Here is a 27,707-nt window from a genome sequence, read left to right on the forward strand (position 1 = left end):
GACCTTTGCTGCACATCTTCCTACCGCTCTCTGCCCATTTCCTGTCCTAATAATGTAATTAAAGGTTGCTGGTGCCACAGAAACAAAGTGCTTTGAATGTGCAGATTCCTAAAAGACCAATTATTCGTTTATAATCTGGCTGGGGGTTTCTTCTCTGGATGTTTTAAAGAGGATTCACAAACCATCACTGTATGCAAATTCTACAAAACTTCTACATTGTAGTTGTTCTGTTGGATGACCACAGGTGGGCAGTATGTAGCGGTGAGCAAAAATCTTGAACAAAGATATTTTCATAGGCTGATGAGAAGCTAAACTTATGTGCAACTCTACATATAAAACAACAAACACAAAAGTCTATTATTTTCTACTTCAAAATTAGAATGAAGGCATTAGCCTGAACCACAGAGCGCATATGTGAAAAAAATGTCAATTTGTGCTAAAATATTTGTTTCTTCTGTTAGCAGAGAGGCGCACGTGTTCAAATGTTTTGTAGTCTCCAGAAAAATATGATTATCTAATATTTTTACCGGAATTTCATAAAATGACTTAATATACTCTAATTAGATTAGATTGGAGTACTTTATGAGTTTCTAATTTTATAAAGGGCTCGAGGAGTAACACTTATGAGCCCATCATATCTAAATGGGAAATTTATGTAATTTACAAATATTTTTTCTACAAGACACTGAATAAACACGGTTGAATTGCAGCGTTTTACTCCAGTAATTAATATTAAAGGTATGGGGTTAAGGTGTTTCAGGAGCCTAGCTTCGTCTCTGCTAAAAATGCCGTATATTCAGTTAATAAAATAAAGCAATTTACGTCATCATACTACCACTTTAAACTGCTCTGATACTCATAACGTTACTGCTAAATAAAACCTACAAGCTTTAGTTTAACATTAACTTCCGGGGTCATGGATGAAAGTTCACCGTTTTTGAGTCTAGCACACGATTGGCTGAGGGTGAGTGTTGTGAAACGTCATTGGACAACAGAAAACACGCGTTTTAGGAGCTTGAACAGCACAACAAACTACAAGGTCAGAAACTTGCTTGAAAACGTTCTGTAAAATGTTGCATAAAAAGTCGCAGAAATGAGCCGAGTTGTTTTGCATATTTTGCGTCCATCTGCTAATATAGACGAGTGGAAATGTTTAATGTTTTCTTGTTAGATAGCTATGGTTAGCAGTTAGCCTTACGATACCAGTTTGCTTTTCCCTTTATTTGAATGGCTAAGAAAACAAACTTCCTTTAGTATTAAAGTACATTTTAATCGTCAGTGTGGTATTCAGCTGTTGGGGTTTCAGTGCTACACTCAAGCTAACAGTGTTATTGTCGGCATTCGCCAATAGTTTATGTTCACTTTACTGTTAACATACAGTAAAGCGCTTTTTATGAGCTGTTCAAATTCTTGTGAAAGTGGCCACTAGGCTATTTGCACATATACTAAACAATTAAAAGTACTAAAATGTCCTAAAGCAGTAATGAACCGTCTTTTGTTTGACTATTTAAAAAGCTGTACGTGCTGGATTAAGAGTTGATCATGAACCGATCTTGAAACCAAGATGAGTTGTGATTTTATTTGGCTAAAGCGAGAGGCTGTACAGACCTGGCCAAAAGTTTTTGTTCATGACACAGACGTTGTGCACAAATCAGACATTACATTATGAGCCCCCTATAACCATCCAGTATGGCTGAATTAAAACAGTTCTGCAAAGAAGAGTGGGTCAGAATTCCTCCACAAGGATGTAAAAGACCTCCTGGCTGTTTTTGCTGTCAAGGGTGGCTGTTGCTTTTTTTGCACTAGGACAGGATGGTCTGGAAAGCTTTTTTCCCCTTTAAAAAGGAAATCATGATTTGCTTTTTGTTTTTACACAGGTTCTCTTTCACATCAACATTTCTGTGAGAATCTGAAATATTTAAGCGTCCCAAAAAAAGTAAAAAGAAGACGTTAGTAAAGCAGTTTCATATTTTAAATATGTAAAGGAAAAAATGCTGCATATGTCAACTTATTATCAGATTGTTCTCAATAAACCTCTCCTCATCTCTTTTCCTCCAGATTACCCATGTGTGTGTTTGACTGAGCCAGCAGTCCGGATGTTGTCTGCACAGAGTGCATGTGCAGCGATGGCTGCCCGCCACCTAGTCAGAGCTTGCGTCCCCGCAGCCCAAACACACATCTTAAAAATTCACACCTCAGTGTTGTGTCAAGATGAGGTCAAGCTGAATCCCCAGTGGGCCAGCCTGGCTAAGAAACAGCTTAAGGGGAAGAACCCAGAAGATCTCATCTGGCGCACACCTGAGGGAATCAACATCAAGCCGGTGTACACGAAGGCCGATTCAGAGGGACTTGCCGATGAAATGCCAGGAGTCTTTCCATACACTAGAGGGCCCTATCCCACCATGTACACTTACAGACCTTGGACAATCAGGCAATATGCTGGCTTCAGCACCGTGGAGGAGAGCAACAAGTTCTATAAGGATAACATTAAAGGTAGATCTGTTTCACCTTTTGTTGACTAAACATGTTATTTAAGTGTGATTGCTTATAAAAGTTGTTCTGTTTGGCTAACCGATATTAAAGTATTAAGGCACCAAGACTTCTACATGCTTATAGTCAGCCAAATGCAAAGAAAAAACCTACAATAAAATGACCAGAGAACACCTTGGTGCACAGGAGGAGAGTGCAGATGGAAGATAAACAATGGCATCATGAAGAATTCAGAAGTTTTTAAAGCTAAATAATTTGAATATTTTGCAATAAAGCCGCTATTTACATGATATCAGCAAGATAAAATTAAAGGACAAATGCAAAAACAACAACGTGAGATGGCAAAAACAGACAAATTGCTAACACTTTTGCTTTACCTGCTGTAAAGAAAGTTTTGTTAAGCAAGAAAAGGATTCTTATCCTTTGTTGCTGATCATAATATACAGTTTTCAAATAGTTATGAACTGAAAAGTCCACAGTGGTGCAGTTTATATATGTAAATATAAATGTGTAGCTGGTACTAAGATTTGCTGCTGGTTATAGCTTTGGGTAGGAACTGCCAAGCTTTGACAGTGTTCAGTTCTGGGCAAAAAGCCCGTTAAGTTTGTGATTTGATTGAGCTGAAATGTTCACTACAGGGCACGTGAAAATGTTGGAGATTAGTTCTTTGAGCAACACAGTTTGACACGATGTTCCAGTAAGTTCTGCCTTACGGCGACAGCATGACGTCCGCGTTATTTGGGCGGAAAGTCGACTTGTCTTTGACCTATGAGTGAATAAATTAGGAAAGCTGTTCTAAGCAGAATACTGGTTTTATATCACCTACAGTTGCAGTTGAAGCCAAATATTTACATGCACTGGATAAAAAGAGATGTAATATTATTTTCTCTCAGCGTCTGAAAATAAATCAGACTTAACTGCTCCTGTTTTAGTTAGTCAGGATCACCATAGTAATTTCCATTTGCTAATGCCAGAAGGATGAGTGATAATGAGGATGAAAACAGTTTGAGAAAACCCAGATTATTAGGTCATAATTTTGTTTAATTCACAACATTTCAGTTAAGTGGAGGCACACCGGTGCAGGTATTTTAAGGCGTCACTTGACACCCTGTGTGACATCAGGGAACTGTGGACCTTCATAAGTCTGGTTCCTCCTTGGGTATAATTTCTGGATGCCTGGAGGTGCCATGTTCATCTGTTATCCAAAACATTTGACCCAAATCACACACCTCAAAAACCTGTCATTACTTTTCAAATAAGCTGTAGAGGTTAGCGTATGTGTGAATATACCTACACCAATGCAAATAACCAGGAGACAGAGATTCATTAATGTGCAAACAACAACTGGCAGTCGGATTATGTTGTGTTTATTCGTGCATAATAGCAGATCTTGTATTTGTGCATGTGAAAACATTTCTGAAAATGCCACCTAAACTGACAAGCCTGAAAAGAAGAGCATTAATCAGAGAACTACTCAAGAGGCTCATGCTAACTTTGGAGAAGCTGCAGAGATTGACAGTCTCAGGTGGGAGAGTCATTAGACAGGGCAACTATTAGAGAGGAACTCTACAAATCTGATCTTCAGTAGAAAGAAGAAAGCCATTGTTGACGGAAAAGTTAGAAGGTGCTTTGGTCAAAGGAGAATGAAATGAAATCTTTTGACCTATATTAAAAATGCAATTTGATGGAAAACGTGCTACTCCCTATCACTCTGAACACACCATCTCCACTAAAACGTGTTCGCAGCATCATGCTGTGGGGATGTTATTGTTTTTAGGAGGGACAGAGAAGTTTGTTAGAGTTGATGCAAAGATGAATAGAGCTAAATACAGAAAGAAAATGTTAGAAGCTGCATAAGACTTGAGACTGGGGCGGAGGTTGACCTTCCAGAAGGACAGCGACCCTAACCATGCAGTCAGAGGTGCAATAGAATTATTTATATCAACAACAATTGAAAATTGACTCAGCCAATTTTTATTTAGAATTGTTTTTAAATTACCATTTTTCTTTAACTTCACAGTTGCTATTGTTGGTCTATTCCATTTTTGTGGCCCTTACCTAACAGACACTATTATTCTATTATTTCCAATGCAGGAGCGTTCTCACTTTTTTTCCCTATTTTTAATCCGTTGCATCTGTTTTGTTTCAGCTGGTCAGCAGGGTCTCTCTGTGGCGTTTGACCTCCCGACCCACCGTGGCTATGACTCAGACAATCCCAGAGTCCATGGGGACGTGGGAATGGCCGGTGTAGCTATAGACACGGTGGAGGACATGAAGATGCTCTTCGACGGAATCCCCCTGGAAAAGATGTCCGTGTCAATGACAATGAATGGAGCTGTTATCCCAGTGTTGGCCATGTTTATCGTCACCGGGGAGGAACAGGGAGTGCCTAAAGAAAAACTAACCGGCACAATTCAGAATGATATTTTGAAGGAGTTCATGGTCCGCAACACCTACATCTTCCCTCCGGAACCATCCATGCACGCCATTGCAGACATATTTGCGTATACCTCCAAGGTACGTACCGCAGGGGACGCAAAGTAATGTGTTGCTGAAATTACATATTCAGTTTAAATGCCGTGTGTAGTTTTACAGCATTAGTGTTGCTTTGTTCACAGCACATGCCTAAGTTCAACTCCATATCCATCAGTGGCTACCATCTTCAAGAGGCCGGTGCAGATGCTATTTTAGAGGTAGCTTACACCATTGCTAATGGCCTGGAGTACTGCCGGACGGGTCTGAAAGCAGGTCTGACCATCGATGAGTTTGCACCAAGGTGTGTAACCCGGTGATCCCAGGTGACTCCTTAGCCACGAACAATCCGTTGTAATAAGGAGGTGATTATGTTCTGTTTCCACTCAACAAGTGCAAAAAGGGGATGGATGTAGGATCAAGAATTTCTTTATTTTACAGTAAAACATATAAAAACAAAGGGAAAATAAATAAATTCAAGGCATATTTGGCTAAATAAGGAAGAAAATTGAAATCTGATCCAAAAGGAAACATTAATAAAACATTGTAATACCTTTCCAAATTTTAAGACTCCACTACCTCTAAACAGTTTTTTTAATAAATTGGTTGAAACAAACTAAGCTGAAACAATGCTTTAAGATCAGAAAGATAAAACTTTGCTGATTTGATTGCTTATCACGTCTTTGGGCAGTTTTGGCAGTCCAAATAAAGACAAAATGTTTGTGCTAAGACCACCTACCTTGGACATAAAGATGGGAAACTGCACTAAATTGACATAATTAGAATTTTGTATTTAAACTAGTGATGCACCAGTTGGAGTTTTGTGGATGATTTCTGATCTCTGGGTTTTGGAAAACGTTGACCAGCTAATGAATTTGGCTGATTCTTGTTTCTCTTTAAGAACCATGATTAACTACAATAAAGATAGTTTTTTTTCTAGTTTTAAGCATGATTTCTCTAATATTTAAAAAACAAAGTGAATACGGGGTTGACATTTAGACCCTTCTTCTGCATCTCATAATGCAAATTAGCGCTGTGAGCCTTGTTAAATGTTGACATCAGTCTCATTCTGTCTCCCAACATTTCCAGATCCAGCATGTTCTGTAATAGCCCAAAGTTGAAGTAATACTTTCACTCTTTTTGTTTTTGCTGTTGTGCTTCCTCTGACTTTATTTTAAACAACTGAAAATAGCTACTTTGAGTCTTCCTACCTTAGTAAAACCTTCCACACTGAAGAGTGAGCACTTAGAAAAGTTGCATTTATTGGTCAGAAAAAGATCAGTATTTTTGAGTTTCTGACTGGCTGGCCAAGCAGATAACCAGCCTACTTCCTGGAGCCTCTCTTGTTTAAACCCAAGGCAGCAAACATAAAGTTATCTTTGAAACATAAATGTGTGGCACAATCAAAGTAGCCGTCAAGGAGCTTTTAAAGTCTAAAGAAAAAGGATGTGACTGTGCATAAAGGGATGTAAATGTGATTGCCATAGCAAGGTTGGCCTAAAAGAAAAATATTGTATCTTAAAAGCAGTCTCCTAGAACTTGAGGGTTTTATTACAGGCCATGCAATCAATGTTTAGATTTATTTTTATTTTTTTGGTGTGGAAGACCATTTCTTTACAACATTAACAAATTCAACATCTTTATTTAGATGCTGCACATCAGTGAGAAGATACTCAGTGTTTTCACATGGCACCACAACAAACTCTGAATCAATGTTAACAATAGAGGCGAGTTTGATTGCTGACAAAAATAGCTTTTCAAAGCACATACGCGCTTCACAAAAGCTGCGCCCCAGTAGGTTCTAAGTCGTGCGGTTATGGATTGTAGAAAGCATTGTATCTCTGTGATCTCCTGTCCATGCAAGCGTGTTGCCCCTTCCTGTCGTCTTTTCATCTGTCCAAGCAACGGGAGACTTTCAGGTACATTTAATTCATTTGAACCCCCTCAGTCAGAGCCCAGTCCAGGGCTTGAACTTACTCTCTTAATAAAGACTTCAAAGACAGCTCAGCTTCTTTGAATCACTATGGAGTCATTCAAGTCTATATAATGGATTATTTTCTGTTCTTATCTCTTCATCTGTAAGATTTTTTTTCCATTAAATCACAATCAGATTTTTCACTTTCGTAACTTTGACATCATCCATGGTAGTGTGCTTTTGAAGGTTTGTGTATAGTTATAGGATGTTCCTTTTGTTTGTTTTTTTACCAGTAATGAGATACATTACTGCTCTTTACTGTGAGCCATATTTGATCCTTTCTTTGAAAATATATTTACATATATTTTTATTCTATGCATTTAAAAAAAAAATGAAATTTCTTCAAGAAGCTGATGTGTTTTTAGGGCACATGTTCCTAACAATTGAAGCTGCACTAATTACCATCCATTTTGTATTTTGTTTATCCTGCACAGAAATCGTGTCGTCAGTTCACTGATGTTTAAGAGTAAATGAGGCTCATTTGTTCCAAGTATTGTGAGGAATTTGCTTTATACTAATGGATCTAAGAAATTATTGACTGTGACCATCTGGCTATGAGGTCCTTGATGATCTTATAGCACCAATTACGACACACAACGCTTTAAAAAATATTTACACCCCTTCAGCTTGTTTGCATTGCGTCATGTTAACCAAAAACGTCAATGTATTTTGTTGGGATTTTCAAATTGTTTACTAATTAAAAGCTACAAAGCGAGGTCATTCAGTCCCCTAGAATCTGGCTCTTGGGGTAAGTCTCCACGATCTTTGCATCTACAGAATGAAACTTTTGCCCATTTTGGGTCAGACTAAATGATGTACATCTGTAAAAACCACAGTCTCAAGTCTTTTGAGACCCACAGGGTTTCTTGCAGGGTTACCTTGTAATCAGTTCCACCAATCATCGAATCAACTCTGACCAGCTTCATTGTCCCTGCTAATGAAAAGCAACCCAACAGCGTGATGCTGATGCCATTATATCTCACTTTGGGAATGGTGTGTCCAGGGTTTCCCCTACATGGCTTGTGGAACTGCAAATGGCAGTACTTCTGTCTTTTCTTCATTCAATTCAATTCAATTAAAATTCAAAAATACTTTATTAATCCCAAAGGGAAATTAAATATTGTAGCTCATTATGAAGGTTTTTTAAAATAGCTGTTGATGCTGATGGTTGTGGGCAGGAAGGATCTCCTGTAGCGGTCTGTCTTACAGCAGATCTGAAGAAGCCTCTGACTGAAGACACTGTTGTTGTAGGACAGTCTGATGAAGAGGATGCTCAGGGTTCTCCATAATGTTCTTCATTTTATGAAGAATCCTTCTTTGCACAATGATCTCCAGAGGTTCCAGAGGAGTCCCCAGAACAGAACCAGCCTTCTTTATCAGCTTGTTGAGCTTTTTTAAGTCCCTGGCTCTGATGCTGCTTCCCCAGCAGATGATGGTAGAAGAGATCTCACTCTCCACAACAGACTTATAGAAGATATGCAGCATCTTGCTGCAAACACCAAAGGACCTAAGCTTCCTCAAGAAGTACAGTCTGGTCTGTCCCTTCTTGTAGATGGCTTCACAGTTGCCTCTCCACTCTAGTCTGTTGTCCAGGTGAACACCGAGGTATTTATACTCCTCCACCACCTCCACCTCTTCTCCCATGATAGAAATAGTTTTTGACTTATTTCTGTTTCTCTTAAAATCTACAATCATCTCCTTTGTTTTAGTCACGTTCAACATGAGATGATTGCTTCCACACCATGCCACAAAGCGGTCCACCATCTTCCTGTACTCAGCTTCTTGTACATCTCTGATCCACCCCACGACTGCAGAATCATCCGAGTATTTCTGCAGATGACAGGAGTCTGTCTTGTACTGGAAGTCTGAGGTGTACAGAGTGAAAAGGAATGGTGAGAGTACAGTCCCCTGTGGTGCTCCTGTGCTGCTGACTACCTGGTTAGACTCATAACCCTTCAGTCTCACAAACTGTGGTCTGTTTGTCAGGTAGTCTTTGATCCAGGAGATTGTTGAGGCCTCCACCTGAGTCTTCTGGAGTTTCTGACAAAGCAAATCAGGTTGGATTGTATTAAATGCACTGGATAAATCAAAGAACATGATCCTCACAGTGCTACCGGCTTTGTCCAGATGACAGTGGGTTTGTTGAAGCAGGTGTATGATGGCATCTTCAACTCCAACTCCACAGCGATGAGCAAACTGAAGGGGGTCCTGATGGTTTACTGTTTGCTTACTCAGGTGGGCCAACAGGAGTCTCTCTAGGACCTTCATGATGTGAGATGTTAGCGCAACAGGTCTATAGTCATTGAGGACTGATGGGTGAGTTTTCTTTGGTACCGGAACAAGACAGGAGGTCTTCCACAACACCGGAACCTTCTTCTGGGCCAGGCTAAGGTTGAAGAGGTGCTGCAGAATCCCACAGAGCTGCTCTGCACAGGCCTTCAGGACTCTAGGGCTGACACCATCTGGACTTGCAGCCTTATTCCGGTTCAGTCTTTCCAGTTGCATCTTCACCTGACTTGAGACACACAGGTGGAAGGGGGAAGCAAAGGAAGCATCAGCATCTTCTGATATGGTTGAAGGCAAACATGTAGAAGCAGAAGGGTCTAGGGCTGAGGTGGAAGATAAAACATTTGATGTGTTACTGGACAGCTATGGGTCCTGTGGGTCAAAGGAGGGTGGGATGTCTGTTTGGCTGTGAGCAGGAGAGGAGGATGCTGAGCTTGTTTCTGAACTGAACCTATTGAAGAATGTGTTCAGTTCATTGGCTCTGCCCAGACCTCCATCGGTCTGATCATCCTTCTGCTTGAAGCCTGTGATCTTCTTCAACCCTGACCACACATCTCTGATATTGTTTTGCTGGAGCTTGCTCTCCAGCTTCTTCTTGTACACCTCCTTGCTGTCTCTTATCTTGACTTTAAGTTGCTTCTATAAACTCCTCAATAATTCTCTGTCTCCCTCTCTGAAGGCTCTTTTTTTCTTGTTATGCAGGTGTTTCAGGTCACTAGTGATCCAGGGTGTGTTATTGGGGAAGCATCTTTTGGTTCTGGTGGGGATGATGTTATCCATACAGACGTTTATATAGTCGGTTACACACTCAGTCATGCCATTGATGTCCTCTCCATGTGGCTGACACAGTGCGTCCCAGTTTGTACCCTCAAAGCAACCTTGCAGGGCTTCTTCAACTTCCTGTGACCATTTTCTCACAGTCCTCTTTATTACAGGTTGCCTCTGAACAAGGGGCTTATATTTCGAGCAGAGAAATACAAGATTATGATCTGATTTGCCTAGAGGAGGTTTGCTGTAGAGATGTATGAGTCCTTGACATTTGCATAAAACAAATCCAACGTTTTGTTTTCTCTGGTAGAGCAGCTGACAAACTGTTGAAACGTTGGAAGTGTAGCAGAGAGTGAAGCATGGTTAAAATCACCAGAAATTGCCACTAAAGCATTGGGCTTTGTGTGTGTAGCTTAGTAACAACTGAGCTGATGGCATCACATGCAGTGTCGGCAACAGCGGAAGGTGGAACGTAAACTGTTGCCAAAATAACACTGGTGAACTCTCTGGGTAAATAATATGGACGAAAACTTACTGCCAACAGTTCAATATCTGGACTGCAGAGATGACACTTCACAGTAACATGTCCTGGATTCCACCATCTGTTGTTCACAAGTACTGCCAGTCCACCTCCTTTACATTTGCCGCTCCTCTTTAAATCTCTGTCTGCTCATATGGTTAAAAAGCCCGGCAGAGAGACACTGGATTCAGGGATATGATCCTGCAGCCATGTCTCAGTTAAACACATAATACTGCATTCCTGATACTCAGGCTGGGCCCTTTGTAGGGCTTGGAGTTCATCCAACTTGTTTCCCAACGATCTCACATTGCCCATCAAAATCCATGGAAGAGATGGTTTGAACTTCCTCCTTCTCTCTCTTCTCTTAGCTCCTGCTCTGCATCCACGGCATCTCCTTTTCAACTCATCAGGGATTTGGGGTTGTAGTTGAAGTATTATTTGAGCTTTTGAGATATTAATCAGCTGCTCCCGGTTGTAAGAAACAACCCCATTGCCATGGCAATGCATCATAACAAATCTCCAAAAGTAGAAAAGTATTAGGAAAAATCCTCCAAGCTGCACAGCATCTGACACCGGAGTGGACAGTCGTCCAAAAAAAATCATCTGTATCCACCACAAGAGGAAGAGTTCCCAAAAAAGAATAAATTGGAATCAAAAGTAACAGAGCTACTCCAACCTGCTGCCACCTTGAGCGGCCCAATTCTAGAAATTCATCAATCATTCTTTTCTTGCAACTATTTTCTAAAGGCCAGATTTGTGGACTGCACGAATAATAGTTATTCTGTCAACAGATTCTCCCACTTGAGTAGTGGATCTTGCTGCTCCCCCTCCAGTTCATATAGGCTCCTCCTAATGCTCTTCTTGGCCAGCCTGTGAGTTTAGGTAGACCTCCACGTTCTGGTAGTTTTACAGTCGAGCCATGCTTTTTCTATTTTGATGAACTGAACAGTGCTCCGTTTTGTAACATCAATCCTGCCCTAAACATCTCCACAACTTTTCTCCCTGATGTGTCTGCTGCATTCCTTGGTCTTCATGGTGCTTTTTGTTCACTCTGAGGCCTTCAGAGAAAAGCTGGATTTATTCTAAGATTAAGTTAGATGGTAGGTAATTAGTTGCACTGGATCTAAGGAGGATTGAATACAAATTCACACCAAAGTTTTGAATACATGTATTGTTTTCATTTCACATTTCATTTATGCTTTACATTGTGGTGGTTTATCATATACAGCCCTTCTAAAATACATTGATATTTGTGGTTTTAATATGAAAAGGCTAGACATGTTATTTATTATGTATGTAAAAATCCCTCCTGATCTCATTTTCATTTCAACGTTTCTCTTTTATGTATTTTTTTATTTCTTTACTGTCAGGTTGTCGTTTTTCTGGGGCATAGGGATGAATTTCTACATGGAAATAGCAAAGCTGAGGGCTGGCAGGAGGTTATGGGCCACTTTAATTAAAGAAAACTTCCAGCCCAAGAACCCTAAGTCTCTCCTTCTGCGCACTCACTGCCAGACTTCGGGCTGGTCGCTCACTGAGCAGGTGAAATCACTTATAAAACAACGATTCATGCATTGTGTAGCTATGAGTTCAAAGTTCTGAAATGTTTTTATACAGAAATGGAAAAAAAAATCCTGAATACTCTAACCTTTTTGTAGGATCCCTACAACAATGTGATCCGCACGGTGATTGAAGCCATGGCCGCTGTGTTCGGCGGCACCCAGTCACTGCACACCAACTCTTTCGATGAAGCTCTGGGTTTGCCAACTGTGAAGAGTGCGCGAATCGCCAGGAACACCCAGATTATCATCCAGGAGGAGTCAGGCATCCCTAAAGTTGCAGATCCCTGGGGGGGCTCGTTCATGATGGAGGCGCTCACTGATGATGTTTATAATACGGCTCTGAAGGTATCAAGGAAGGCACTATGCAGCCTATTCTTAGCTCTTAAAGTTTGGCTGGAACCTATTAGTAACTTAAGATTTATAATAAATAGCTAAAGAAATTTTTATTTTTATTATCAGTAAAAACATTTCATGTTGTTAGAATTAGTCTGTCACTACACAGTAATCACTGGCTATGTCTTGCTTTCTGTAGTTCATTAAGGAAATAGAAGAGATGGGCGGCATGGCCAGAGCTGTGGCAGAGGGCATTCCAAAACTTCGTATTGAAGAATGTGCCGCACGGAGACAGGCCCGCATTGACTCAGGTATTGCACTCATACATTTTCGTCATCTTTAAACCTCTCCTTCCTGGACTTCTTCTTTTCGTCATTGTACTACCACCAAGTTCAAGTTGCAGTGCTGCTTTAAAAACTATGCTGATCTATAGTTTATGATTGTACAGTGGCATGCAAAAGTTAAAAGTTTAATGAATAGTTAGCAGAATGAAACATGACTCTGATTGCTCTGTTTTAACATTTATGTGTTATGCAAGGTTCCTTTTTTATATCCGTTGTTACATTTTTAAAAATAACATAAATGGAAAAGGGCTTGAAGCAAATCAAAAGGTTTTTATATAAAGTCCCCCTTTGCAGGCCTGCAGCCTGAGCCATACTTTCATGTCAACAACAGTTACCAGCGCAGAAATGCTTCAGACTCATTCAGATGTTCCTACACAAAACCTTTAAATCTAAACGTTATGGTGTTGTTATAAAAGACATGAAGGTTTGATTTGTAGAGTGGAGCTCAGCACTATCGATTATTTGGTCTTTGAATGTTTTCTGTTATATCACAGTTACTCAGTAAAAATACAGCCCTCTGTAAAAAGTACCTGATATATCTGAGTTTTCTTTCCTAATTTGAAATTCAAACATATCAAATATCAAACATGCAACTTGCTAAAAATGATCCCAGAATTAAATTGTATGGCTCACCTTTTTCTTTGTCTGTCTAAAAAACCCAAATTTAATGTTTTACCCTTGCTTGAAATGTTTCCCTGTAATTTGTTGTGACATGTACTATAACTTTTTAATTTTGCAGAGCTTTTGCATACAGACACATAAAATAATTTATGGTGTTCCAGATGGGCTCTTTCCCAATAGCAGTACTGGTGCTTCCTGCTGAAAGGGTTAGGATCCCCCGCACTTTCTGTGCTGGAAAGAAAGGATCAACGGACAAAGTTTAATAGCAGACAGGGATACCTTGAGTGAATAAAAAAAATGCAGTTTTCAAATGATTGCTATTCAGAAGCTATTCAGACCGAACTGGCCCTTTGTGAAAAAGCAGTTGTTTGCTTTGTCGAATCATGAATTAAATGTGACGGGCGACTTTTTTTAATGTTTAATTTTATTAGCAACACCCACACCCATTTGCTGCCAGTACTGTAAAATCAACAAGTCATTTAAATAGAATCTGCTTGTAAACATAAAGTGGGCAAAAAAATCTCAAAAAGCTTCACATCAGCCCTCAATCTGAAGACATTCAACAACAGATGACAAACACAGTTATTGACATCGATAAGTCTCCTTTTGTCCACAAATCCACAAAAGGAGAAAACATGGAACGGTGATGAACATGGTTTGTTGCCTCAGGACCTGGATGAGTTGCCGTAATTGATGGAACCGTGAAAGTTTCTCTCTAGCAGAAAATCCTAAAGGAAAATATCCAGCTATCAGATCAAGAACTTAAGGTCAAGTGCATCAAGTTATGCTGCAAGACAATGATCCAAAGCACACTGGCAAGTCCACCTCTGAATGGTGTACAAAGGGTTTTAAAGTGGTCTAATCAAAGTCTAGACTTAAATGTGATTCAGCAGTCGTGTCATGAGCTTGAACAGGCCATTTGTGCACAAAAACCCTCCAATATGTCTAAATTAAGCAATTCGGCAAAGCAGAGTGAACCAAATTTCCTCCTGGGACAACAGGGTCTCCCTTCAGCTGGCCCAATCTAACACTGATCATCCATCTCACCCCGTTTTGCTCTTGCACACAAATGTGTTTTCTGCTTTTCCTTTGTTTAGGGTCAGAGGTCATTGTTGGTGTGAACAAGTACCGCCTGGAAAAAGAGGAGACTGTGGAGGTGCTCGCCATAGATAACACTGTTGTACGTCAGAAACAGATTGAGAAACTGAAAAAGGTCAGTCTTGCAATTGACTTGAAAATAGTGCTGAGAAGATCACACTGTTTAAAGAACTGTTGTGGAGGACCACAGATACTACGACAAAGCATCTTAGTTACAAAAATTCCTTCACTGCAGCCATTTTATAGGAATACTATAAACATATAGTGAAGAAATAATCCATCATTATAATTAGAAAACCAACCAGTTAGAAAGAAGAAATTTTCAGCGTGACCATGCTTGGACCACCAGACCTGACCATGTTGGCAGTTGTTTTTAAGGTCCTCCACTTTTAGACTAATTTCTGTGCAGTTGAATAAATTATTTTAAAGTCTTTTGAGACCTCTTAAAGTCCCTTACCACAGTCATAAGCTGCCGCAGTCTTCTTTCTGAGGGCCTCAGGCAGTTCTTTGGATATCACCATGGTGTTCACTCTCACTTGAATAGTCAGGAGCGCACCATACTAAATGTTGGAGATTTGAACAGCGCAAACCTGATTTAAAAATGCTGAGTAATGATGTTTCCCAGTCATATGTACCTTAAGTGATAACGTCTGCATGCAGTATTACCTTTTTCAAGTGGGAATAAATGTGGAGGTGTCCTGATTCATTTCTCACCCAAAAGCTCAAAGATTTTTATTTGGTTTTTATTGTTTATTTATATTACTTAAATGTTGCTTTATTGTTATAATTGGTGTTAAATATCTATGTAACCAAATACATTAGAAACACAGGCTGTTGCAATGTCCTAATGTTTTTATATGACTTTATGACCCTCACCACTGGTAGACCCTCACCACATGTCATTTTATTACTTAATAAAATGACATTATTTTAAGGGATTGGGAGGGAATATTGGACACTGCTTCGCTGGAAGGGAATAGTCTGTGTTCCAAGCTCCATGCTTGAAACAGATGAGTTTTGAATTTAGTGCATAAACTGGTTGCCCTGCAGAAATACTTAATTAATGTCCTAAAATTTGATACTCATTTCAACTAACAGCAAAGGAAACATAGAGCAAAACTAATGTTCTGCAGTGCAGGCTTGTTAGAGTATGAACTGTCTGCTTTTTGGAGTTTTGCATTACAGCATCACTGAATATGAATATAATATGTGGAGAACCAGTCATTGGAAACAGAAATGACAAGAGAGATTGCACTTGTCTGTAAAGAAAATGTAATATCCAATTACATTTAGGGAGAGGGTAGGTCTTTTTTCATTAGAAAATCAAATAAAGGATTGAAAGGTAGTGGGCCTTGCACTCCCATTAATACTTTATTAGGCCTGGAAATCAACCAGATTTTTTTCTTCATGTGTGGTTTGTTGTTCTTTGACTGTTATATAACGTGCTAGGTCTATAAGACAGTTTTGTATTATATTTTTAAAAACTGACTATTCAAGTTACAGTGAAAAACAGTTGACCATCAACAGGTAGTGGGAGTGGTGTTTAGTCAGCCACTCTAATAGCGATCATTTGAAAGTCTGGTGAATTGAACCTAATTCTAAACTAGATATTGGATTCAGATGTTCCACTAATGTAATTTAAGATATTGTCCAGGTATGAATAGGTAGGAAAAGATTAAGGAAAAATTGTTTTATTCCTAGCCTTTAGTAACTGCCATTTAGAACTTGTATCCATCTTTATCTCCATCTAACCTACCATCAACTGGTCAATGTGGTTGTCCAATCAGCCAAGAGCTGATGGTTGAAGAAATGTATGAATGAAAGTCTGTTCAATCGACCATAAGTTGGTTCCATCCATCCATCCATCCATCCATCCATTCACATAAAAGAAAATTGAAGTAATAATCTTTGGTCCAAAGGAAGAGCGTTTAAAAGGTAGCACACAGCTTCAGTTAATACAACTAGAAACCACCAATCAGGTTCGAAATCTGGGTGTAGTGATGGACTCAGACCTAAACCTTCAGAGGCACATAAAGACAGTAACAAGGTCGGCCTTCTATCACCTAAAAAACATCTCCAGGATTAAAGGACAAATGTCTCAGCAGGACCTTGAAAAACTAATTCATGCGTTCATCTTTAGTAGAACTGATTACTGTGTCTTCACAGGTCTGCCTAAACAGTTGATCAGACAGCTGCAGTTGATCCAGAACGCTGCTGCTCGCGTCCTCACTAGAACTGAGAAAGTGGAGCACATCACCCCGGTTCTAAAGTCCCTACACTGGCTCCCTGTAGTTGTTTGATTTTCTGTATCATTGTAATGTTTTTCCTTATGTACAGTGCCTTGAATGCCTTGTTGCTGAAAAGTGCTATATAAACAAACTTGACTTGACTTGACATAATCAATACCTAACTTAGAAATAGGTGACCACAATAAGCCCCTCCTTGAACCTCAACCTTAACGTGGTGGAGGGGTTTGAGTGCTTGAATGATCCTAGAGGCTATGTTGTCTGGGGCTTAAATGCCCTTGGTAGGGTCTCCCATGGCAAACAAGCTCTAGGTGACAGGTCAGACAAAGAGCGGTTCAAGAATCCTTCATGAGGACTAATATATCGAGGCGCGTGACATCGCCCGGTACGGTGGAGCCGGGGTCCCACCCTGGTGCCAGGCATGGGGTCGGGACTGGCCGGAGAGCGCCTGGTGGCCAGGTTGCTCCTCGCACGACCCGGCCAGGCCAAGCCCGGACGAGAGACGCGAGGCCATCCCCCAGTGGGCCCACCACCTGCAGGGGGAACTGTGAGGGACCGGTGCAAAGAAGATTGGGTGGCAGACGAAGGTGGAGACCTCAGCAGCCCGATCCCCGGATGCTTAGGCTGGCTCTAGGGACATGGAATGTCACCTCGCTGGGGGGGAAGGAGCCTGAGCTTGTGCGGGAGGCTGAGAGATATCGACTAGAAATAGTTGGGCTCACCTCCACGCACAGCGTGGGCTCTGGAACCCATCTCCTTGAGAGGGGCTGGACTCTCTTCTACTCTGGAGTGGCCTGTGGGTTGGGGATAGGTCTCTGACTGTCATTTCGGCCTACGGGCCGAGCAGTAGTGTGGAGTACCCGGCCTTCTTGGTGTCCCTGTCGGGGGTGCTGGATAGTGCCCCTCCCGGGGACTCTATTATTCTGCTGGGGGACTTCAACGCCCACGTGGGAAACGACAGTGACACCTGGAGAGGCGTGATCGGGAGGAATGGCCTCCCGATCTGAATCCGAGTGGTGTTTTGTTATTGGACTTCTGTGATAGTCATGGATTATCCATAATGAACACCATGTTCAAACATAAGGGTGTCCATCAGTGCACTTGGCACCAGGACACCCTAGGCAGGAGGTCAATGATCGACTTTGTTGTCGTATCATCAGACCTTCGGCCGCATGTTTTGGACACTCGGGTGAAGAGAGGGGCTGAGCTGTCCACTGATCACCACCTGGTGGTGAGTTGGATCCGCTGGGGGAGGAGAAAGCCGGACAGACTTGGCAGGTCCAAGCGCATAGTGAGGGTCTGCTGGGAACGCATGGCGGAGCCCTCAGCCAGGGATGTATTCAACTCTCACCTCCGGGAGAGCTTTGACCAGATTCCGGGGGATGTTGGAGACAGAGTCCGACTGGACCATGTTCTCCGCATCAATTGTCGATGCTGCAGCCCGTAGCTGCGGCCATAAGGTCTGCGGTGCCTGTCGCGGCGGCAATCCCAGAACCCGGTGGTGGACACTGGCAGTGAGGGACGCTGTCAAGCTGAAGAAGGAGTCCTATCGACTGTGGTTGGCTTGTGGGACTCCTGAGGCGGCTGACGGGTACCGTGAGGCCAAGTGTGCTGCGGCCCGGGCTGTGGCAGAGGTAAAAACTCGGGCCTGGGAGGAGTTCGGTGAGGCCATGGAGAAGGACTACCAATTGGCCTCGAAGCGATTCTGGCAAACCGTCCGGCACCTCAGGAGGGGGAAGCAGTGCTTCGCCAACACTGTTTATAGTGGGGGTGGGAGGCTGCTGACCTCGACTGAGGACATTATCGGACGGTAGAAGGAGTACTTCGAGGATCTCCTCAATCCTGCCATCACGCATTCCCTGGTGGAAACAGAGGCTGGGGACTCGGGGTTGGACTCTTTCATCACCCAGGCTGAAGTCACCGAGGTGGTTAAAAAGCTCCGCGGTGGCAAGGCTTCGGGGGTGGATGAGATCTACCCTGAGTACCTAAAATCTCTGGATGTTGTGGGGCTGTCATGGTTGACCCGCCTCTTCAACATCGTATGGCGGTCGGGGACAGTGCCTCTGGACTGGCAGACTGGGGTGGTGGTCACCCTTTATAAGAAGGGGGACCGGAGGGTGTGTTCCAACTACAGGGGGATCACACTCCTCAGCCTCCCTGGTAAGGCCTATGCCAGGGTATCGGAGAGGAGAGTCTGGCCGATAGTCGAACCTCGGCTTCAGGAGGAGCAGTGTGGTCTGGCCCTGGAACACTGGACCAGCTCTAAACCCTCTACAGGGTACTCGAGGGTTCATGGGAGTTCGCCCAACCGGTTCGCATGTGTTTTGTGGACCTGGAGAAGGCATTGGACTGTGTCCCTCGTGATGCCCTTTGGGGGGGTGCTCCAGGAGTATGGAATCGGGGGCCCTTTATTAGGGGCCATCCGGTCCCTGTACGAGCGGAGCAGGAGTTTGGTCCGCATTGCCGGCACTAAGTCGGACCTGTTCCCGGTGCATGTTGGACTGCGGCAGGGCTGCCCTTTGTCACCGGTCCTATTCATAACTTTTATGGACAGGATTTCTAGACGCAGCCAAGGGCCAGAAGGGGTCTGGTTTGGGGACCAGTGGATTTCGTCTGTTCTTTTTTTCAGATGACACGGTCCTGCTGGCCCCCTCTAGCCAAGACCTACAGCATGAACTGGGGCGGTTTGCAGCCGAGTGTGAAGTAGCTGGGATGAAGATCAGCTCCTCCAAGTCCGAGGCCATGGTTCTCGACCAGAAAAGGGTGGATTGTCCTCTTCAGGTTGGAAGGGAGTTCCTGCCTCAAGTGGAGGAGTTCAAGTATCTTGGGGTCTTGTTCAGAAGTGAGGGAAGAATGGAGCTGGAGATCAACAGACGGATCGGTGCGGCTGCCGCAGTAATGGGGGCGCTGTGCCGGTCCGTTGTGGTGAAGAGAGAGCTGAGCCGAAAAGTGAAGCTCTCGATTTACCGGTCGGTCTACGTTCCTACCCTCACCTATGGCCCTGACTTTGGGTCATGACTGAAAGAACGAGATCCCGGATACAAGCGGCTGAAATGAGCTTCCTCCGTAGGGTGGCCGGGCACTCCCTTAGAGATAGGGTGAGGAGCTCGGCCATCCGGGAGGGGCTCGGAGTAGAGCCCCTGCTCCTCCACATCGAGAGGAGCCAGTTGAGGTGGCTCGGGCATCTATACTGGATGCCTCCTGGACGCCTTCCTCGGGAGGTGTTCCAGGCACGTCCCACCGGGAGGAGGTCCAGGGGATGGCCCAGGACACGCTGGAGGGACTATGTCTCTCGGCTGGCCTGGGAACGCCTTGGGCTCCCCCTGGAGGAGCTGGAGGAGGTGTCTGGAGAGAGGGACGTCTGGGCGTCTCTGCTGAGTCTGCTGCCCCCGCAACCCGGTCCCGGTAAGCGGAAAACGACGAGTACGAGTAAGAATAAGCTCGATTCACATTAGCTTCAGTTATCTTAGAAACCACTGTTATTGTGCACTTCCTGTGCAACCAGACTTGCACTCTCGCATAATATTTGATGAACCGTCTTTAATCCTTTTTGACTTTTAAAGGTGACATCATGTTTGGGTGTTTTAGTTCACTTATATACCGCTATATTTTTCTTTCTAAGATCAGGTAATGACGGCAGTAGAGTCAAACTGTCCATCTCAAGGATCATTTTAAAAACTACATTACTGCTCCTGCTTTCATTATTCAACACTGCCAAACTGCTGACTTTATTTGTTTTTCAATTCAGTCTTCATGGACGTTGTCTGCAGAGCACATAGACGTTAAAAATGTGCATTAATACAGAGTAATCTTCTTTTAAAATAAAGTAAATTATGTAAACATTATAAACAATGTGTGTTTCCTGGTGATTATTTGGGGAACTGTTCAGGATGTACCCGCCTCTCGCCCTATGACCACTGGAGATAGGCACCACCTCCTTCGCAATCCTGCACGACCAAGCAGGTTTAGACGAGTGGATGGATTAAAAAAAAAAATACAAATGATCTAACAAATTTATTTACACCTCAGAGTATAGTGTGAAGGAAAGCAGGTTCCATACTAGCTGTAATTTCTCTGTTTATTTTACTCTTATGACTTATCTTTAGGTGAGAGAGAGCCGTGATCCAGAAGTGGCAAAGAAGTGTCTGGGAGCTATTGAAGAGTGTTCCCGAACCAGGGAGGGCAACCTTCTAGCCCTGGCTGTGGAGGCAGCGCAAGCAAGGTCAGAACTCCTCCACAAGAACAATCTTTGTTTCTGTTTGAAGTTAACATGGAGCACATTTGTCTCGGTGTAGAGTTGTTTGATTTGTCTACTTTCAGCAAATGTGATATTCTGATATTTAATGACTGGCATTTGCAAATTTATAACTTAACACCAGAAGCTGTAGATAAGAGGTACTAAAATCAAGTGTGGGCTTAATTTCTTTCAAGCTATTTGTATCATAAGGCTGTTAATAAATCTTCCAGTCACAGTCACCTCAAACCATGACTTTTTAAGCCTTCCTAGATGTTTTTATAATGAACGAACTTTATAATTAGATGCCAAAGTTAATCTGTGAAATTTATTTTTAGATGCAGACTCAAAAGTTGAATTGCCTTTGGTGGATGATTATTTCAGACAGTGGTTAAAACCCTGTCAAAATAAGGCAGGGAGGCGATGTTAAACTTGGGTAGAGTAGTTGTCTTGCAACCTGAAAGTTGCAGGTTTGATTCCAGCTTCTTCCTGTCACATGTCGATGTGCCCCTGGGCAAGGCACTTAACCCCAAATTACATACCGCTCTGCATTTTGGTGTATGAATGCGCCTGCATTTGTGAGTACTAATTTGTAAATGTGGCTCTAGCGTAAAACTCTATGAGTGGTCAGTGTGTCTAGAAATCGTCGTATAAATTCAATCCATTTAACAAAAACAGTTTGGATGCAATTTTTTAGCTGTCTGACATTTTCAGAGCTGCTCTTCATAGCTGAATTTATTTTTTAAACCGTAAGAAGCCATTTCAGATCTTTACTGGACAGTCTCATATTTCTGATCCTTTCCAATCAGGCCACATTCTATTGACACTGCACCTTTAAATGCATATAATGATCTTTGATTGCTGTGGATGATGGAAATTGTTCTATACATGTGTTATTCAACACATGTATAGTCCAGCATTTGAAACTGTGGATCACAGTATTTTACTCTCTACGCTTAAACATCTGGCTGTTATTTCTGGTTCTCTGCTGGACTGATTTTCCTCCTATTTAAAGGATATTCTCTGTAAAAGCAATTCACCACTCGTTAGTAATTAACCTACAGGGTTTCCCAAGGCTCAGTGCTTCACTCATTGTTTTTTGCAGTTTTTATATTTCCTTTAGCAGTATTGTTCACTGTTATATAATGAAAATGATTAATTTTGCAATTTTTTAAATATCTAAATATCTTCACAGTTTCAATTGATCTGAAAAACTGGGTTCTGAAGACAGATTAAAGACTGTTTGTCAGCATAAATGCCGAAACCTAATCATATTTAGCCAATCCTGTTGATGAAACGCTGGGAGGCTGTGTACAAGACATGGTATTTACATTTACACAGGCAGCCCAAGCCTCTTTGTATTATTGGTTTAATTCCCTAAAACTCTATTATGTAACCCTAAGACTGAAGGAATTTCTACAGACGTAATTAGAATGGAAATGTGGAATGATGATAAAATATAAAATCCTCTTTTGGAAAGGTTGTTCTATATTCAATCTTTATTATTGAAATGTTATTGAATTTCCGTGGGAGCAGGGATGTAAAAAAACATGCTGAATAATGTTCATTGTGGTCCTTTTGTGTAGATGCTCTGTTGGTGAAATAACTGATGCAATGAAGAAAGTGTTTGGTGAGCACAAGGCCAGCACCAGGATGGTGAGCGGGGCTTACCGCAGCGAGTATGGGGAGCATGAGGAGATCGCTCTGGCCAACAACAGGTAGAAAATGACCCCAGTCTTCTTTATGACCTCCATAATGTTATGGCTGTTTACCTGACAAGTCGTATATTATATTTATTTTTTTTAACAATTAGAGTTAGAGAGTTTAAGAGACACGAGGGCAGAAACCCTCGACTACTGGTGGCAAAGATGGGACAGGATGGCCACGACAGGGGTGCCAAAGTCATCGCCACGGGCTTTGCTGACTTGGGATTTGATGTTGACATTGGGCCACTATTTCAGGTCAGTGATTCTGCTTTAATTCCTGGTGGACTGGACTGCTGACTTGTCCAGCAGTAATTGGGCCCTTCGCGCAATAAAAGATAGATACAGACTTTAACTGAAACCATGTTTTTTGGTCATTTGGAGAAGGATACATTTTTCTGCAACACACACTCCAGGTTTTAAAAGAAATGAAAAATATGTGGAAAAACACCCCATGCCGACTGTAAGGTGGGGGATCTTTAATGCTGTTAGCCAATTTCTATTCTAAAGTCAGAGTGCATGGTCTCTGAAATAGTATGAGAGTTTAATAAAAAAAAACATGGTGGACTGTGACTGAAAACTGAAAATTAGTTGTTGCTGGGTCTATCAGCAAGATATTGATCCAAAACACATAACCAAACCATTAGAAATGGTTCTGCAGACCCAAAATCAGCCTCCTTCCATGACCATCTCTGCCTCCAGACCTGAATCATGAAGAAAACCTGTGGAGTGAGCTGAATAGAGGAGTTCATAAGAGAATACCTTGGACTCTGGAGGAACTAGAGAGATTGGGCAAAGAAGAATGGTCAAAGATCCCTCTCCGTATACAGGTCCTTCTCAAAATATTAGCATATTGTGATAAAGTTCATTATTTTCCCATAATGTCATGATGAAAATTTAACATTCATATATTTTAGATTCATTGCACACTAACTGAAATATTTCAGGTCTTTTATTGTCTTAATACGGATGATTTTGGCATACAGCTCATGAAAACCCAAAATTCCTATCTCACAAAATTAGCATATCATTAAAAGGGTCTCTAAACGAGCTATGAACCTAATCATCTGAATCAACGAGTTAACTCTAAACACCTGCAAAAGATTCCTGAGGCCTTTAAAACTCCCAGCCTGGTTCATCACTCAAAACCCCAATCATGGGTAAGACTGCCGACCTGACTGCTGTCCAGAAGGCCACTATTGACACCCTCAAGCAAGAGGGTAAGACACAGAAAGAAATTTCTGAACAAATAGGCTGTTCCCAAAGTGCTGTATCAAGGCACCTCAGTGGGAAGTCTGTGGGAAGGAAAAAGTGTGGCAGAAAACGCTGCACAACGAGAAGAGGTGACCGGACCCTGAGGAAGATTGTGGAGAAGGGCCGATTCCAGACCTTGGGGGACCTGCGGAAGCAGTGGACTGAGTCTGGAGTAGAAACGTCCAGAGCCACCGTGCACAGGCGTGTGCAGGAAATGGGCTACAGGTGCCGCATTCCCCAGGTCAAGCCACTTTTGAACCAGAAACAGCGGCAGAAGCGCCTGACCTGGGCTACAGAGAAGCACTGGACTGTTGCTCAGTGGTCCAAAGTACTTTTTTCGGATGAAAGCAAATTCTGCATGTCATTCGGAAATCAAGGTGCCAGAGTCTGGAGGAAGACTGGGGAGAAGGAAATGCCAAAATGCCAGAAGTCCAGTGTCAAGTACCCACAGTCAGTGATGGTCTGTGGTGCCGTGTCAGCTGCTGGTGTTGGTCCACTGTGTTTTATCAAGGGCAGGGTCAATGCAGCTAGCTATCAGGAGATTTTGGAGCACTTCATGCTTCCATCTGCTGAAAAGCTTTATGGAGATGAAGATTTCATTTTTCAGCACGACCTGGCACCTGCTCACAGTGCCAAAACCACTGGTAAATGGTTTACTGACCATGGTATCACTGTGCTCAATTGGCCTGCCAACTCTCCTGACCTGAACCCCATAGAGAATCTGTGGGATATTGTGAAGAGAACGTTGAGAGACTCAAGACCCAACACTCTGGATGAGCTAAAGGCCGCTATCGAAGCATCCTGGGCCTCCATAAGACCTCAGCAGTGCCACAGGCTGATTGCCTCCATGCCACGCTGCATTGAAGCAGTCATTTCTGCAAAAGGATTCCTGACCAAGTATTGAGTGCATAACTGTACATGATTATTTGAAGGTTGACGTTTTTTGTATTAAAAACACTTTTCTTTTATTGGTCGGATGAAATATGCTAATTTTGTGAGATAGGAATTTTGGGTTTTCATGAGCTGTATGCCAAAATCATCCGTATTAAGACAATAAAGGACCTGAAATATTTCAGTTAGTGTGCAATGAATCTAAAATATATGAATGTTAAATTTTCATCATGACATTATGGAAAATAATGAACTTTATCACAATATGCTAATATTTTGAGAAGGACCTGTATATGCCAAGCCTGTAAAATATTACTGGAAAAGTCCTGCTCTATAGGCAATAAGACGGATGTGCAAAGTATTGACAACAGGTGACCCCAAAAACTCAGCCACCTGTGATTTTGTTAAAAACACTTTTTTCACAATTAACTTTTTTACATTACATAAAGGAAGTAAGATAAGTTGAATTTTCCAAAATATCTAGGTATGTTTGCTGCAATAGGACACTAAATTGTTGAAGGCTTTTTACATGTCTTTAACAGGACTGCTAACAAATGTAGACTCTTCATTTACCTCTTTTGAAATGTTTCTTCACATCTGGGCTCACTATCCTAATTTCTGTTACTACTCAAGAGGTTTCAGTGCTGAACATTACAAAATGGCTTTAGTCTGCCAGAGGAGTTAGAGAAATCTGCATCATGTTGCCCTGCAGCCAGTTTAAAATGGCCGTTTTTTGATTTCTATCACAAGTTTGTCCTGAGGATGTAATTATCTCACATTATTATGAGATACTAAAGAGAGACTGTACAAGGCATCTCTCCGTAACTACTGTTGTCAAGTTAATCCAACAAATCTGACAGGTTTGAATGGTTTACTATCTCCATGCAACTGGAGTGTACTCTACAACGAATCGAGCGCACCCATCCCTGTCATTGCTCTATCTCAGCAGGCAAATCTGTAAGGTAATCCTGTTCACCTGTGCTCAGATTGAATTCTATTCAGAGAAAGAACTTTAGCTGAAAGCTTCTCCAAAGGCACCACTGGTAGGAACTGGACAATATTATTTGAATTACATAATACATATTTAATTCGTAAAACTAAAACTGTACTGAAATTTGCTGATTGTTTGTGGTTGGATAAATATTAGTATGCATGCTTTGCAACATAGTTTGTTTATCTTTTTCATTCACTGTTAAGTTAAAAGTAAATTATTAAAAGCATTAATTAAGAAACTAGTTAAATATGAAAACTCAAAGTGAACATTGTCGTTTCTGATGTTTAATGTTTATCTCATCTGTTTGTAGGTTATCAACCTACTTATGTCCTACAAATGTTGCACTGCTGCTAAGATCCATCTTAAAAAGGCTGAATAAGCAAATGTGACTGAGTTGAGTTGTTCCTACGTCTCTTTGGAGGAAGCAAGCCTTTTCAAGTTTGGGAAAATGTTGAAGTGACTTCAGATGGAGAAAAAACTTGACAACTGTGTATATCTGTATTTAGAACAACCGATTTTAAGAAATGGATTGACCCACTTCTCCTTTGTCATGTTCTGCCTCTCTAAATTGGTAGTACTGGACACTCCTTAAAGCATGTTATTACAGTATGAGAGAGCAACCAGCAAGCAATCGGAGGGGGTCGCACAAACATTGTTTCCTCTTTAAGTTACCATCTTCCCTTCAGTCATTGTTGTTTCTGCCCGGGGGAGAGAGGTTGCAAACAATGAAAGATCATTTAAAATTATATTCTTGCTCACAGCTCTCCTCGGTATTTTTTTTTTTGTTTGTCTCTTGCTTACTGTCACCCTCTTGAGACATGCAGCTTGTATGCATTTGGTTGAGAAATATCTGCAAAAATATTAAGAAAATATATATGATGTTAAAAAATCTTGTCAAATACAGAACGAGAGAGAAATCCTTTATTTGTGCTATGCGCTGCTGTTTTATTGCTTTTTTGTGTCTGTTACACTCTTGCAAGCTTGTGTTTCCAACAGACTCCCCGGGAGGTTGCCCAGCAGGCGGTAGATGCTGATGTTCACTGCGTTGGGGTCAGCACGCTGGCAGCAGGACACAAAACCCTGGTCCCAGAGCTCATCAAAGAGCTACGGAAGCTCAACAGGCCAGATATCCTGGTCATCTGTGGAGGAGTCATCCCACCGCAGGTAACACCTAGGTGCCTTTTCATCAAGCTTTAATGGTTACTTCTTTCATAAAAGTCCTGGCGAAAGTCCAGGAAAACTGGGACTGCAGCTACACAATGTCTTTGCTGATCTAGGAAAAGATTAGAATATATGTCTAGGCTGGGGAATGTATATATAAGTATGTGTGGGGGAAGCTACTTTTTTAATTGGCTTTAATGATTTTCCACCCAAAATTTAAATGAATCATAATCAATGTCACTGTAAATTTTTGAAACCCTCTGGTTAACCCACATGGTGGAGGACAAAAATCTGTTTACTACATGTTAAAGATCTTCACCCTGACCTGTGTCTTGCCTCTCTGCGTTTGTAGGACTATGAATTCCTCTATCAGAGCGGTGTCTGCGCTATATTTGGTCCAGGAACCAGGATTCCTCAAGCTGCTGTCGAAGTTATTGACAATATCGAAAAGAGCCTGGAGAAAATACGACAAGCCATGTGAAAACAAACATCTTTGGTTTATTTGATTTCACCTTTGTGTCAGTATCACGAAAGTTAAATTCTGTTTGAATTTCTTTCCCTGCAAGGTGTATATATTAGGTAATATCCCCCTGCGTATCTTGGATATTTCAGAAATCAAGTTAATACTTATCAAGACCTCTGTGTAGACCTGCTATGAATGTAATTTTTCTGCTGTTTCTAAGCAGAATGTAATTAACATCAGTGGGATCGACGTGTGTAGATTGAATCTGAAATAAAGTGTCCTTCTGTATTTA

General features: G+C 41.8%; 1 protein-coding gene across 1 annotated transcript; it reads left to right on the forward strand.

Moving 5' to 3' along the window:
* The first annotated feature begins 909 nt into the window (after positions 1-909).
* mmut (methylmalonyl CoA mutase) lies at positions 910-27,707 on the forward strand. Its single transcript, XM_047388971.1, has 13 exons — positions 910-1,039; positions 2,059-2,493; positions 4,640-5,007; positions 5,109-5,266; positions 11,882-12,053; positions 12,170-12,418; positions 12,606-12,717; positions 14,469-14,584; positions 20,822-20,937; positions 22,536-22,667; positions 22,763-22,910; positions 26,788-26,955; positions 27,305-27,707. The coding sequence occupies exons 2-13, from the start codon at positions 2,097-2,099 to the stop codon at positions 27,431-27,433; spliced, it is 2,265 nt and encodes a 754-aa protein (XP_047244927.1). The 5' UTR covers positions 910-1,039; positions 2,059-2,096; the 3' UTR covers positions 27,434-27,707.

This window comes from Girardinichthys multiradiatus, chromosome 15 (assembly GCF_021462225.1).
Source record: "Girardinichthys multiradiatus isolate DD_20200921_A chromosome 15, DD_fGirMul_XY1, whole genome shotgun sequence".
NCBI lineage: Eukaryota > Metazoa > Chordata > Actinopteri > Cyprinodontiformes > Goodeidae > Girardinichthys > Girardinichthys multiradiatus.

Coding starts and splice junctions, on each gene's coding strand:
- mmut (XM_047388971.1), top strand. CDS start 2,097: ATGTTGTCTGCACAGAGTGCATGTGCAGCGATGGCTGCCCGCCACCTA. Junction 14,585..20,821: donor AGATTGAGAAACTGAAAAAG/GTCAGTCTTGCA, acceptor ACTTATCTTTAG/GTGAGAGAGAGCCGTGATCC. Junction 22,911..26,787: donor ACATTGGGCCACTATTTCAG/GTCAGTGATTCT, acceptor TGTTTCCAACAG/ACTCCCCGGGAGGTTGCCCA.